Here is a 16120-nt window from a genome sequence, read left to right as displayed (position 1 = left end):
TTTGTATTGGTGTTCTTTCTGTGGGTCACATGTTTTACCCCCTGGCTCCAATCCAGGAGGGTTGCAGCCCCTAAAGGTGGCCTCAGTGATGGGATTTTCCACCTGTGATAACTCCCATCTTGGACTCCTCCTAATGATCAGTTTCTGGATGTGAAATTCTTGTGATGAAGGATTTTGTATTTTTGCTCCTATTTGAAGTCGCAGAATAATAGAGTAATAACCACTGTTATCCTCTATCAGTGAATATGGAATGTGCATTTGAATGGCAGCTTTGCAATCAGAGCATGCTTGTCCCTTACCTTTATAGGAAATGACCGGGTGCTCCGCTCTCTGGCACTGAGAAGCGTCGGTTTCTGGCTGGGCGAGTCTCCACCACCCCAGGCTTGAGAACAGCCATGCAATGACGCAGGGTCCCTTCATGGTGGGCAGAAGGCCTTTGACTCTGGGCACTTGTCTTCTAACCAGAAACTCGTCTTCCCGTCATGTGGGGAAAGTGCCTAAAACACACAAAAGAGAACAATTAGATAAACATGAGTTCAGGTTTTCTGGTGGGTGGTGTTTTGGTAAAGCCCTTGTCACTACCTTTAACAAAAAGAGAGTTTAGAGTGCTTAGACAAACACATCGCTTTCTAGGTGACACTTCAGATATGTGTGAGTGCGTGTGTGTCTCAATAGAGACCTCTCTTTCTCCAGCAATTTTATGAGATAGTCCGTTTGTCATACAAACAGAAATGTTATAGTGATCATCAACTGGTTTTCCATTGGAAGATCATTCTCACTCCCTCATGCAAACGCAGATGTACATGTGGAAACCCAAAGAATCCCTGCCTTTCCTTTTAATACCCAAAGGTGCCTATTTAATAAGGCCACAACCATTGTCTTTTACTAACGACCTGATTATTATGCTATCCAACTCTTAAAAATCATCATATTTGGTGAATTTTATCCTTTGAAATTTATAGATGACCCACCTGCAAAGTTTCTGGCTAAAGATCAAGCGTGAATCAAACATCTATATTGAGCACCTACTGGGTGAAATGAAATTAGTAGGCTGGGAGCTGCGAGACTTTAAAGATCATGAATAATTTAAAAGATTAATAAGCTTTAAAATAAGATACGCTTGTAAAAATAACTATAATCCAAGCTATTAGAAAACCATAAAAAGTACCACAAGTGCTGTGGGAATTAGGAGAGAGCACTACGGCTATTTAGAGGGATCAAGGATGGGTCCAGGAAGGAGTGCATACTTGAGTTTAGTACTGAAGGATAAAGAGGATTTCAGCAGATGGAGCTTTCTGGAAGTACACTCCATGCCAAGGGAAGAGGATAAAAAGATGCATTAGAGAGGCAAGAGGAAAGAGGAGGCAACATATTTTGGGAGTGGTTTACTGTACTTGACCCAGACCCCAGGAGATACACAGGGAGTAGTGGGAAGCAGCTTGAAAAGTCGGTTGGGTTAAGGTTTGGAAGGCAAACTATACTAAGGTCTGAGGTCTCCATTTTTAGGCAACAAGATACCATAGTATATTAACATTAGAAGAGATAGCAATAAAATCGTCCTCACAATAGTATACATAGGAAATTGGGCAAAGAAGAGCATAGAGATGAGAGGAGCATAGAGACAAGTTAATTTGAAGCCACTGCAAGTATTCAGAAGAGAAATAAATGAGGCTGTGACTTCAGGTGGGGTCAACGTAAATAAAAATTCAGGCAAACACAGTCAACACTCAGAGTGATGGCTTAGGGAAAGTATGGCAAATGAAAGAGAGCCACAGATTCTTTGAGCTTCCTCCCATTGAAAGGTGGTCTATCCACCCTCTCTTGAATTTGGGTTGGTTCTGTGACTGTGTGACTCAATCAAATACAACAGAAGTGATGGTAGGCTTGTCGCCCAGCCTAGATGCTAAGAGATTGGCAGTGCCCACTTCTTGTCTCTACAACACATTCTCTGGAGCACTGAGACTCCAGGCCAGAAGTCCAACTCTCCTGAGACTGCCATGCTAGAGAGATCATATATAGGTGGTCCTAGTGACATTTCCTACTGAGCCCAGCTTCCCATCCATTCCCACCAAGGCACCTGATACGTGAGTAAAGCTGAAAACCACTGAGGACAGTAAGTATCACAAAAGCAAAGAAATCACCCCAATGAGCCCTGTCTAAATTCCTAACCCCCCAAGTGTGAAATATAATAAAACAATTATTGTTCTAATCTGCTAAATTTTAGGGAACAGAAAGCAAGAGGCACAGATGGACTCAAGACACAGAATATAAGGGACTGCGAGGATAGTAATGCCACTTATTTAAATAGGACAATCAACAGAAGAATTTTGTTTAGAGGAGAATATGATCATTTAGTTTTGTGCATGTTGGGTTTAAGATGCTGGGAGAATATTTAAGGAAATGCAGCAGACTGTGAAAAATCCAGGTTGGATGCTGAAGAAAAAAGAATTCAGACACAGCATATAATATTTTGAAAGGTTAAAATCCTGGGTATGGTTAAGACTCACCAGGGGAAAACATGAGAAAAAAAGAGCTAAAAAGAACTGTTTAGAAGCTGTAATTAAAAAAGTAACCACACAAAGATGAGAAAAGGGAACAGAGAGCATCAAGGGAATACGGCAACATGAAGATCAAGTCAGGTTGGAGGATAGCAATAACGCATTTTAAACAGGGGTCTGGTCAACTGCATCCCAATGAAGCAAGACCACTGGTTTTAGTCAACAGACAGTCAATGGTCAACTTGGGGGTTTCAGTTTCAGGAGAACAAGAGACAGAATCCGTATACCAAGGACCTAAGAAGAGAATGGATGGAGCAAAAGTGAAATATAACATGCATGGCTACTCTGAATGCCAGGTGACCATAGAAAATTCAGTGAAATCAGATAAGCACCACAAGATCAATGTTAGGAAAATCTCAGAGTAGAGAAAACAGATCATTAAATGTGGCTTCTTTTCTGAGAAGTGGTGTGTGGAGAAGAGATTGTAGATTTAAGAGGGAGAAGAGGTATCAAATGGAAGAAGATCCAGAAAAAACAGAGGCAGCAAACTATTAGGGTCCCAGTAAAGGAAGGGTTACGAAAGGAAAGAAAGAGGCCTCATCTTTAAAAAGGAGTGTGCACATGAATGTATGATGAGATTCCAAGATGGAGAAAACATAAAGCTGGAGTATATCAAATTTCACACTCTCCATATTTTGAGCCTCACTGACTCAATGCTCCCTTTGACAGAAATGTTCAAGGTGGGCATAGAAACACATGAAGCAGCTACAAATCATGACAAGGTGAGAGCATGGCTTCTGTAGGAGCAAGAGACCCTGAGCAAGAAGGTGGAGGAAGGAGGGGAGAGGAAAATTGGGAGTCAGGGGCACATGAGTACAATGGGTCCATAATTCCCGCCCAGGCCCAGTGCATTGTAATGGACAACAGAGCAACAAGAGTTATTTTTCCTTGGTTTTAAACTATAAGTATGGTTAATTTCACTTTTGGAAAAGGGGTCATAGTCTGAAAAGCTGGAGGCTGCTCTAGAACTCCAGTCTAGAGGTAAACACAGGAAACAGCCCATCTTTTCTTATCCTTCTGACCTGAGACTTAAGACATGATTTCCATCAAATGACGTATCTTAATATAGAATAACATTATTAGAATTAGATGTAATTTAATTCTGTTCAGAGCAACGAGATTTGGAGCACCCTCGCCAGTCCACTCAGGGAAGCCTGCAGGTAGATTATCACAGCCTCATGTCAAAACAATCTCGATGATAAAAATAACATGGGAAGATAATGAAAGTAACAGTGAGCCCTCCACAAGTTCAAGCTCTGTGGCAGGCATGACGCCAAGCACTGACACCCATGCTTGGTACCCAGAGCAGTGTCTCCCACTAAGCAGCATTCCATCACAGAGATGGATTGGAGCACTGTCCTGTCCCCAACTTTCAGACTGAGCTCAAGTCAAGTGGAGGCTAAGAGCAAATTCTCTTGCACATCATTTTTCAATGTGTCAGACCCAAGCCAACATAGAACCCCTTTCTGTTAACTATGACCAACCACCAACCGGAACTGCCCCACGTTCACAACAGCCATGCACTCTCAGCTCAGTCCTAACGTCTCTGCCCCATGAAGGAAAGGCAGAGAGAGTAACACAGGTGCCTGAAACGTTCCTTCCCTGGGGTTTGGAAAGTGACGATTAGAGAAGAGGGAGATGCCATTTCAAGTGAAAGAGCAGCTAAAATGGAACATACAGTTTGATGGCGATGACATGAAATTGCATGTTTGATACGTTAAACTAAGGAGGACGCATTTAATGAGAACAGGTGCTTTTAGAAGTTTATAATTTTCAGACTATGACATGTTACCTATTTTCTTAAAATAGAGGTACTGTATAAACAGTCATCATGGTAAGGGGCCAGGGAAGGGCATTCACAGTCTTCATTTAGAGTGAGCTTTTCTGAGCATCCTATCATGCAAGGCTAACTCTTTGAATAGTCTTTGACTCTAAATAGGCTTAGCTCTAAATAGCAGTCCCTCCATCCTGGTGCAATTCCATCTTCCTCTGAATCATGAAGCTCTCGCCTCTTAGTGGCACGGGTGGGGGTGGGCATATTTATATCGGGCATTGTGGTGCTCCATATCAGCGCCACTGACGTTTAGAGCCAGACAATTCTTTGTTCTGGAAACTGTTCTGTGCATTTAGCAGCATCCCTGGCCTCTACCCACTAGATGCTGGTAGCACGCCCTCCCCATTTGTGCCAACCAAAATTGTCTCCTGACAGTGCCAAATTGTCCCTTATTGAAAACTTCTGATTAGTGTGAGTCAAAATACCTCTCCCTCTTTAGAAAGTAAGTAAGCTAACATCACTTGACAGATTATTTTAAAATATGCTTATACAAATCACCTGACTGAATTTGTATTGAGCCATTTCAGCAAAATTTCAATAAAAATGAAAGTCACATTAATTACAAATATTTGCCACATCAGGCAATCTATTATAAAGGAATATTCATAGGATCAATTTCAATAAAACTTGTTTGGATCTCACCCTACCATATCTGGAAAATTAAAAATATATTAGGTGAGTTAATACTAAGCAAATGATTTTGCCAATAGGAAGATACATGACAGCAGGCCAATTTGGGCTACAAAATAGAAGCTTTTTTGTTGTATCTACTTCAAAATCCCTGAAGCCTTCCTTTGGTTTCCTGATGTGGGAGGATCTCTCTATAAACTCGATCTAAATAAGCAAAACTCTGTATATAAGTGTTTGTGCAATAAATAGCTTTTCCCATTCACACCCACACTGCAAATGAATAGGCTTTGGGGAACAGAAAATAACTGTTCCTTTTAGTTAAAAAAAAAAAGCTGTCAGATAAAAAAGAATGAAAGCTTATACAAGAAGTTATGCTTAGCGAACAAAGTCTAACTAATTATTAATAAAACCAGATCCAAATTTAGCTTAATGTATTTCTTTTCAAGCCTCAGACCTACTATAAAGTTGGAAGTGGCACAAGTCAGGTCCGTTGGCACAATTCAGAGTCCACAGAAACTCTTCCAGGCCTGTCCCCTACCTGATGGCCTTAAGGACTTCCATTGGAGACAGGATGAAGAAGTCAGGTGAGTGAACCAACCCAGTGAGCTGACTCAGAGAGGACTCAGGAAGCCATGTCCCCCCACATGCCCACAGCAGGACTGTCCTCAGTATCAAAGGGCTGAAGCCAAAGTTGAGGAGCCAGCTGCATGTATGTCTCTTAATTATGAAAAGTCACAGCCTATTGTAACATCAGAAACTCAAACGGCAGGATTTGGAGGAGAAGGTGATGGGCAGCTCTTCTGAACAGTTTGTACTGGCATTCACTCTTTCCATCTCTTGGCCCCATCCCATGGGATCAGTTGACTTGCTCACCCAGAGACTAAAGTCCCAGCCCAAACTGAAAGCAGCAGAACCACTGAAGAATCATTCCATCCTCCGAACAAACCTAGGCTTATCCCCACACACCCTGGCACAGGCAAATACGGCATCTGTTGCACAATTATCAGAAGCTGCCAGGTAAACAACCCTGCCCTATTCAAAAACTTTCAGGATTCCTCCACTGCTTTCCAAAGAAAACACTGTGCCCTATCACCAACAGCCCACCTCCTACTAATTCCACCTCCACTACTCCCACTGCAAAGGCTTCCTTTCTGCCCCTCTAGCCTAGCCAGGTTTCTCTGAGTAACCCTTGCACACTCATTTAAACATTTGCTGATGCCACAGGCCTCACAATTGCCCCCAGTCTTCCCAATACCCAAGCTTCAGGCTGACCTCTACCTTCTGCATACACAGTGACCGCCTATTCCAATCCACAGCGGCAGCTCCTTTCCAGGAACCATGATGCACCAATGACAGCATCTGCTTCCTCATCAACAGTTGCAAGTATGGTCACATATCCTTTCGTGTGTCTAAGTTTCGACTTCTCTGTTTTATTACAAACAAGCTATGGGTTGAACATGTAATTGCAGTCCCAAGTTTATGCGTTTCAACATGCTGAATGGGCCATCTGAATGAATCAGAGGTCACATAGCCAATGTTCTCTTTAGCATTTAGAATTCACCCATCCCTTGCCACTGAGCAAGCACCATTGCAAGGTGGCTTATTCGTCCCTTGGCACATATGAGACAGGAAACGAACCAACGATTCCCTGAATTTGAGAGGTGAAAGGGGACATGGAAATCACCTAGTCTCTCTCTTCACTTTGTAGCTGAGAAAGTGAAGGCTCAGGGTACATGGATCTCACAGGTTTACATAAGGTCAAGTAGGTAGTGACAGGCCATGTCAAAACGGGTGCTACTACCCCCTGGCTCTTTGCATAGCTCACTCAGCATTCCTGCCCATGATGGTAAAATCACACATTTATGGCCACAAGATCAGATGGCCTGATCACACTCTTGTCTCCAGAGTAAATCACAAGGGATGACCCCTTGGCACAGAAACAGGTGGTGTCTTCGAGGGTGTCATTAATCCAGACAGCCATATTGAGGGATGTCACCTGTGGCAAAGGATGGCCCTTCAATACAGGGGGGCAAAGATGAAGAGGCCAACAGTCCAGGCACTTCCAGGTTACAGTTGAGAGTAGTCAAACAAGTAAAAATCTATCTTTTGACAACTATCAAATAGAAGTAGGAGCAAAGTCTTAGGAAACACAGAAGAAGAAGGAATTCCCCCCGAATGAAGAAGATAGAAGCTCTGGCTTCTGAAGGAGTGCCAGTCAGAGCATTCAAAGAAGAAAGAATAAATAATCCTGGAGAATTAAGGTCCATAGTGTACCAGGGCTGGAAGGACGGTATGACTAAATCTATGCTCTTTCCTTGAGCAGTATCATATTCTGGGCACCGAGCAGGAAGGGGAATTAAACGAAGAATCAATAAAACAATAAGCCTAACAATGTGCAGTGTTCAAGTTCATAGAATGCTTCCAACCTTTTTCACGAACAATAACTGAACATTTTATTCTTTGGGAAATGAAGTGAAATTAAAATTGTTTTGTAATTGGGTTGAGTCTATAAGGGGTATCAGGATGCTCATCAAACATATTGCATCTTCAATTTTTATGCATTTTGTAAAAATTGGATCCTTTTTATACTATTTTAACCCATGTACCTTGACTGCCAAGTTTCAGCCCAAAGAGGTTTAACAGAAATGATTTAGTGAAACATTTTTAGGAACGTGTTAATGAAAACACTGACTGCCCTTAAGTACAGAAGCACCAGTGGCTGCCACCTTCAGGTAACTGAAAAAGAAGTTGCTCTGTTCCTCATAGATTTTCATCGTCTCTGAACTGAGATGAAATGGAACTTTATGGCTATATAAAATGACCTCATGGTATAAAATGGGGAAAAGCAAACATTAAACTATTTTCTACATTTCAATAATGGTTCGGCTCCAGTGACCTTACTTTATATCTCTCTTCAAAGGGAACTGTTATTACACTTTCCCTTTTTCCCCTTGTTTAGCTCCAGATCGCCTGGAGGAACCATAAAAATAAATGAAGTCCATTAGATAAAATTATTATTTACACGAAGGCCATATTAATTTTATCTGTCAGCAGGTTTTTAAATGAAGTGAAAGTTCATTCAATCTACTTCTGTGTTAGCTAAACCAACAAGACCCTTTTCTAGGAAAGAAAGAAAAAAACCTTAAATAATGGGTCCTTCAAGACAACATAACTATATCAACAATTTCTAAAGGACTTATTCAGAGATGTTTCCTCAAGGCAGGAAACTCATATGGACACAATAAAATAGTCAAGTTATAAACAACTCTTATGGTGTGAAAACTACTATTCTCAGCTCCCATTTGTCTTTAGTTAAGATAAGCAGGACTTGGAGTGCCACATTCCCTCTTGTCAACTACAAGATGCAATGTCTATGCCAACATAGAAAAGCACACAAAGGTAGTGGGGACAAAAGAATACACACTTCTATTGTCACTACTCTAGTCAACATCACTGCGCATTCCTTGACTGCCAGATCCAGCGAGCTTATACAACTGGACATCTCTGTGGTTTTCATGCTCAATGACCTTTTCCCTTTATTATCTCCTGAAACTCTCTCTTCCTTGGTTTCCTTAACACGCAAATCTCCCTGTCTTCCTACTGCATCCAGAACTCTTACTTCTCAGCCCTCCCCTTTACTGAAGGTGTAACCCAGTCTCTCCTGAATGCACATTTCTTCTCAATCTACACACTCTCAGTAGCCTATCTCTCCAAACTCACATGATGTTACAAGCTTTCTAAGAACGAGTGATTTCCAAATCTATAACTCTCCTTGAGATCTCTTTTACATAATCCAGACCCTTAAGTCAAAATAGACATCTTCACATAAATAAGCCAAAGGTACCTCATCGACAGGTGAGCTCATCATCTGTCTCTATCAACTGTCTTTTTTGTTCCTATTTCCTCTCATGGTTAGCTCCAAGTTTACACGGACATCTGTCTCATAATCTGAGGACTCAGCTACCATTTCCCCTCCTTCATCTTCCCAAAGCTCATCTGTCATTTTGTCACTACACTATGACAACTCTTTCCTTACCCATCTCTAGAATCATGCCCCCCTCCCACCCTGACCAACCCCCTCTATTTCTCACCTCTGCAATGTCAGCTGTTTTTTGACAGCTTTCCCTGCCTCTAGTCCCAATCCTTAAGCTTCATCTCTGAGTAGCCTTCTCAATTATTTTTCTGCTTTCCCCCTGCTCCCCAAAGGGCCCCACTATACATCAACACTCATTTCTATTACAGCCTTTATCACCCTGAACTACAGTTACCTGTGTACCTGCCTCATTCTAAAACAAGGCTGTGAAAATCTCAACCTCTGGTCAATACAGGCTGTAGCATCAACAAACAATCACCACCTGAGAAATGAGTTAATGTAGAAAATTCATGCAAACCCACATCCACCTCTCTACCTTCTTAACAAGATTCATGCTTCCATTAAAAGGCTATTCATGTTCCTTTTCTTCTATGACTCTGCTATTCATTGTCTCAGACGTTTTATTTCTCTATTAAAATTCTCTTAACATCTGGTCCAAATATAAGGATTCCCATGGTTTTGAGAAATGGCCTTTCTAAATGTCAGAATTTTCCAATTGATGGTCAAAGGGATGAAGGGATTACTATAGGCAGACCAGCTAAAAACAGGGAGTCTCCTGGGCCTGAAAACATGAAAGCACATGGAAGACATAACCCAAGGGTCTGAACCCTGAGGGGTTTGGATAAGTTACTCTAGCACATCATAATTCTCTGGAACCACTTGAAAAGTCAAAGGACCAAAAAAGAATATTACAATTCATAGCAGAAATAAATTCATCAAATTCACCATTCTAGGGTGCAAATGCAGTATCTTGAAATATTATCAGATAAATTAACAGATAATAGACTGTTAATACACTTGGAAAAACCAGACTAGTTAGTGAAAAGGCCCCTGATGTAGTGTCTTCAGATTTCAGTTGGGAATGACCCTTGTGTTTGACATCTGATGACATCTATGTGGCCCAATGGACCAGATATGTCAAAGGCGATACATTTGAGTTCATTCACATCTGTCACAACCTTTGGTCTAGGGAAAAACAACAAGCAGGCTCAAGAGCACTAATTACTATTTTTGGGACAGGTTATTAAAAACAATAAGAAGAAATCCTCACTAAAATAAAAATTAACTATAGTTAATAATATTGTATTGCATATTTGAAAATCACTAAGAAAGTAAATCTTAAAAGTTCTCTTCACAAGAAAAAACTCCTGAGACATAGCATACCAAAATCAAAGATTCCACTAATCAGAGAGTAATAAAATATAAAAAACTGCAAAGAAGGTTATGTGGTTATATACAGTATTAATACATCTCTTATTTTCCTGAAATAAATCTGTAAAATGAGTATTATCATTTCTTCCTATTTTACAGATGTGGAGACAAGACTCAAGGCGGTCCCACAGACAAATGGAAGAACCAACAATTTAACAGGTAAGTCCCTGGCCCCCAAACCCAGGGTCACCTTGCTGTACTAAAGATACCATACTTCTCAACCTACACACTCTTATTGGCCTATCTCTTCAAAACCACATGATGTTACATACTTTCTAAAAAGTGATGCTTTCCAAATCTATAAGTCTCTTCAAGAACTCTGTGCATAATATATCCCTGTTCATACCTCATTTCTGCAATGATTGTTTATTGACTCGGGGTTAGGAGCTTTGTTAGACACCTGGATCATCTGGAAGAAGAAATAAGCAGATGCTCTTTCTCTACCAAGTGACTTCATGTTGGGCCTGAATACATGTTTCCCTGGGGATAGAAATTTCACTAAGTAACGAGCTGCAGCATCATTCACAGATCCTGGAGCAAGAGACTTCATTGACCAAGATTTAATCCAGCCAATGATGAAAGAGGACCAGCCCCAGCACAAATATGAGATGGCCTTCTCGGTGTCTTGTGTCATCCTCTGCCCACCATCTACACACCCTCTTGGGGGGCCCATGATGTCAAATGGCAGCTATCAGCTGGTGCACTCAAACTTATATCTCAGCCCCAACCTGTCCCTGAAACTGCAGCTTCCATCCAGTTTTCACTGCTACTCGAGTGACAAAGAACTCCTTCCAACCAAACTAGACTAACAAACCACTAAGCTGCCCCCACCCCAAATCTGCCTCCTGCCTGATTCTCCCCATCACAGCGACAGCCATTTTGATTTCTCTAATCTCCCCACGTGACACCGTCGTAAACCTGTCATATGGATCACACACCTGTCCCCTTCGCTCACCTTCACTGCTGCAATCTCAGGTTAAGACACTTCATCTCTCTCCTGGACTCAGCAGAAGCCTCTCTAGTCGGTGTTGGGGCTTTTCACTCCTGTCCCCCAAAAGTCCAATCTCTTTGTTGCAACCAGAGTAATGTCTGTAAAGCGCCTAAAAAAGTCGAACTTACAGAAACAAAGAGTAGAACGGGGCTTGTCAGGGGCTAGGGGGTCGGAGAAATGGGGAGAAGTTGATCAAGGTGTACAAAGTTTCAATTTTGCAGGATGACTAAGTTTTGGAGATCGACTGTACAGTATGACGACTATAGTTAATAACACTGTATTGTATACTTGAAATTTGCTAAGAGAATAGATCTTAAATATTCTCACTACTCACACAAAGAAAGTAACCCTGTGAGGTGGCGGATGTGTTAGTAAGCTTGATTGTGGTGATCATTCCACAATGTATACATATATCAAAACATTACATTGTACATCTTAAATATACATGATTTTTGTTTGTCAATTATACCTCAGTAAAGCTGGACAAAAAACAACTATAATAAAATATTTGTGTCTTTTTAAAAGAATGTATGTATGTAGCTGCAATAAAACTATATGAAAAGGAAAAAAAGTTAATCAGATTAGGTACTTTTTCCCTGTGTAAAGCCCTGGAATAACTCCCTTTGCAACTTCCTAAAAACTCAAACCCTTGACCCCAACCAACAGGAACTCCACTGTGGTCAGTCCCACCCACCTCTGCACCGTGCTCAGGCCGCATACACATGCGCACACACACACACACCCCTCTGGTATTCCTGCCCATGGAGCTTATCACCCTTCAAACAGCACCTGTGGCCCGTACGTCCACAGGTACTTTCTCCAGGTCTTTACAAGGTGCCTCCTTCTCATCACTCAGGTTTCCATCCAATGTCACCTCCTCAGAAAGCCCTCCCCAACCTGGCCAGCTAAAGCACTGCCTCTTACTCTCTACCAGATGCTGTTGTTTTACCTTCTTCATGTCACTTAAAACTACTTGAAATCATTCAAGTGATATGTTTGTTTATGGCCTCTTTAATCCACTAGGATATAAGCGACTGGAGGACTGAACCTTGGTTTGGTTCGTGCAATATTCCCAGGGCCTAGAAGAAAGTATGACATATAAATACTATTGACTGACTGACTAGGTACTAGAATGGGTAGAAACCAAGATAGTCTTTGTCCAAGTGATGGAAAAAATCACTGTGAAGACCTAAATACCTTCTGCCAGTGCCGCTCACTAGTGCTTACAGGGAGTTTCAGGAGAGTTTCTATGGAAAACTACAAGTTCACTCACAAGGAATCACTCTATTAGGTGAGATTTCAGAAGAACAAGTTAATAAAAACCTTGAATTAGCTGCCACAAAATCACTGAATGATTAGCACATAATTCGATGCTGTGAAATGCAGACATGCTGTGAACATATGGTATTTTACTTTTCAGGTCATTAGCCTGAAATGTAGAAAGGTCATGGAGGACATCACAGTAAAGGTCTTCATGGTTGAAAAGAAATCCTCAGGTGTTTTACATTCTGTATTTCATCACAATATTAAAAGTTATGCAATGCTGGATATGTTAACGAAAATTCAAAAGTAGCAATTCCTAAATATAAGTCCGGAAAAAGAAATAACAGATTGCAACAATTTGGCAAGTTGTTCCTCAACAGTGAAGGAAGTTAAACACAGCTGTGGGATGTCTGATTGCTTGCTTTCATTGTGCAAAAGTAAAGAACTATCTACGGTGTTCCTCAGCCTATAAGCTCCCAGTGATCTGCCCCGCCCATCAACATTGGTTTAGGAGAGGCAGCAGCCGAGAGACATAAGGGACCCAGACTCTGGACCCAGACTGCCTGGGTCCCAATCAGCTCCAACATTAACCTTATGCTCAGGTTCCATCATCTGTAATACAAAGATAAAACCCACAGCTTAAAATTATATGAGTTAATTTGAAAGACCATAGAGTACTCCCAGGCAATTAGGAAGCACTAAAAAAGTTCTAATAAATATAAACAAGTAAGAACTATTAAAAAAAAAAAAAAAGGAAAATGCTTTTTAAACCTTGTAGGAAAAAAGCTTCAACAACCATATTAGTGTCTTCGCAGAAGAGATGACAAAAGTGTTCACTGTTTAACAAGAGCTGTGATGGTGGGCTGCCTCGGCTTCTGGAAAATTCCATGCCTGCCCAGGAAACAGGTAAAAGAACATTCATAACAACCTTTTTCATAATAGCAAAAAAGTAGAAATAATACAGGTGTCCACTGAGAGAATGGAAATTTTTGTGGTATATTATATCACAGTGAAAATGAAAGGACACCAGCCTCATACAACATAAATAAATATCAGAAACATGATGTTGAGAGAAAAAAGTCAAGAATAATAAATAATATAGTAAATCCATATTTATTGCAAGTAAAAAAGAAGCGAAAGTAAACAATATTTTGAAGTTGTCAAAACTATATAAAAAAGCAAGAAAATGTCAACAGACACTTCACAGCAGTGCTGATGTGAAAATGAATGAATGTGGAACAAGGGAGGTAGTTCTCTGCTTCAGTGATTTCCCATGATCAGGCACCGCAATCGAATCAGACTGCTCACTGATCCTCCTCACTTCTGCCCTTCCACCTAGAACACGCTCCCCCATGTCTATATCAGAACCTTGTCCCTCCTCCGAGGACCAGCTCAAACCCCAGCTTGTCCCCTCATGTAACCACTTCCCCAGTGGGAAGCAAGGTCACCTCCATTGAGCCCCCTTAGAATGCATGTCCCTGTGGCCCTCAGCTCACTCTGCCCTATAGTCTGGCTGCTTCTGCCTTGTGACGCAACATCCCTGCAGGGCCATACAGGAGAGCCTGTGCCCCACTGGTTACTGCAGCCCCTCAAAGCCCACCACAGTTCCTTGCATGTAGAAAGGACTTAATATTTGTTGAATGAATGGATCAACCAACCAATAGCAAACAGTAGACAGAAGTGGCAGGCTAAAATAGGAGGAGGTTGGGGAACAGGTGAATTTTGGAAGCATGGGAATCATGTAAAACGACTGGAAATAAAATGATCAAAATTCAGCAGAGAAATGGAACAGAGTCTCAAGGTAGAATTGACCAAGAATGGGGGTGGCAAACGCATTTACTGTTTGAAGTGAAAAGACCAAAGTTATAAGTAATGAGACCAAATAAATTATGTCACATCCATACTATTAAATATTATACAGCTTGTAAAACCAATGTAGTAAAACTCTATACACTGACATAAAAATCCAATAATGATGTTGAGTCAAAAAAAATAATGTGTACACATTTATTTATCCACCGAAACAAAGAAGAGAGAAAGAGTAAGGTCCAATCTTTGACTGAAAGAAACTAAATGATTTCTACGTTTATATGTTTGTAGGTGAAGGAAAATTGTGGTTACTCCTAGCAGCAGGGGTATTTTATACACTATTGTTCAACAACATTCATTTATTTTGTAATTTCAAGTGAGTCAAAATATTTAGGTTTAAAATATGAGTGAAGTGAGATTAACATACATATTTAAACTCCTTTCCAGTTTGACTTGCTGAGTATAAGGAAGGAGGGCACAATGCAGAGAAAATTGCTGCAGGGCAGGACAGAAAGCAGCACAGGTTTAAAGAAGGGATGGATAGAAAGAACAAGCGTTGAGAGAGCAGAGGCCACCTTCCCATAAGTATTCTCCAGGCAGAAAAGGAAATTCCTGGTTCTCATTTAAAGTCGGGTCAAGCCCCATTATGATGAGAACACAGGCCATGCGGGTGTAAACTGTGAGTCAGTGATAGACATTTCTAAAACCAGGACCTCCCCCGTCCTTTACTCACTAGATTCATTTTACCTGGGGAAAAAACGATCTTCACTCTCACCTAAGGAAATGAAATTAGTTTTATCAGCCTTGACAGCTAAACTCGATTACCGAAAGTTCTCTGCTGATACTGAGGAGAAAGGCTCAGGCACACAGGCAGGGACAAATATCTTCCAACCTGACACGGCCAGACTGCGTTTTTCTCCTCAAAGTCACCACTTTAGCTTGGTAAATAGCACATACCTGTGAAATCATTATAGGAAAGTTCCCACACATGTTTGTTTGGTCAACGAGCAATAGATCGTGTTTCTGGTTGGGTGTGTAGATGAAAGTGATAACTTTCTCTAACATCATATGTAAGAGGCAAAAGGTTATGCTTAATTTTGCTATTCTGGAAAATTCCTGCCGTTCTCCCTGGTTATAACCACAGCTCCACAAAAAGCAGCTCATTAACCACGGAGATGAGATTGGAGGTAACAGGGCTGGGCTTTCACTTACAAACAGCTCCTTCTGGAAAGTCAGATGTTTCCAGAGCACAGAACTCACCTTTTGAGGACACCTCCTTACAGAGGAGCACAGATAGATCTATCGAGTTGAGTAACTAACCTCACAGATCACAATAATTTGGCAAGTTGTGGGAGAAGGCTACCTATTTAAGAAATCTGACAAAAAGCATTCCTTTAATGTCTGCCATTTTTGAAACACAAACATGAGGCAGTTGGAGGTGGCTATGGCTATTTAGCCAAACACCCGTTTTTGATTTGACACACCAGCACAAGCACACACAAAATGATTTTAAGGGGCTTAAAAGTATTCATACACTTTGTCTTGTGATTTCATCTCTAGGACATTCTCCGAAGGAATTTACCAGATATGTCAACAAAGATTTACATTGAAATATATTCCTCCTAGTCTGCTTATTAGGTGTTACAACCATAATTTGGAAGCTTCTATTTAGGGAGAAATGGTTCTACAGAAATTAAGTACATCAGCAAGACAGAATACTATTTTTAAGA

General features: G+C 41.0%; 1 protein-coding gene across 4 annotated transcripts in view; it reads right to left on the bottom strand.

Annotated features, from left to right (window-relative positions):
• Nucleotides 1-16120, bottom strand: part of SEMA5A (semaphorin 5A) — a 460083-nt gene that overhangs the window by 294880 nt on the left and 149083 nt on the right. For all 4 annotated transcript variants that reach the window (XM_070519875.1, XM_070519877.1, XM_070519876.1 and 1 more), the window contains one exon: nt 300-497. In XM_070519875.1, coding sequence (XP_070375976.1) covers nt 300-420 — 121 coding nt within the window. In that variant the 5' untranslated portion in view covers nt 421-497. The remainder of the gene's footprint in view (nt 1-299; nt 498-16120) is intronic.

This window comes from Equus asinus, chromosome 10, assembly GCF_041296235.1.
Source record: "Equus asinus isolate D_3611 breed Donkey chromosome 10, EquAss-T2T_v2, whole genome shotgun sequence".
Lineage (NCBI taxonomy): Eukaryota > Metazoa > Chordata > Mammalia > Perissodactyla > Equidae > Equus > Equus asinus.
The sequence above is the reverse complement of the archived record's forward strand: the minus strand, read 5'-3'. Positions and strand labels throughout refer to the sequence as shown.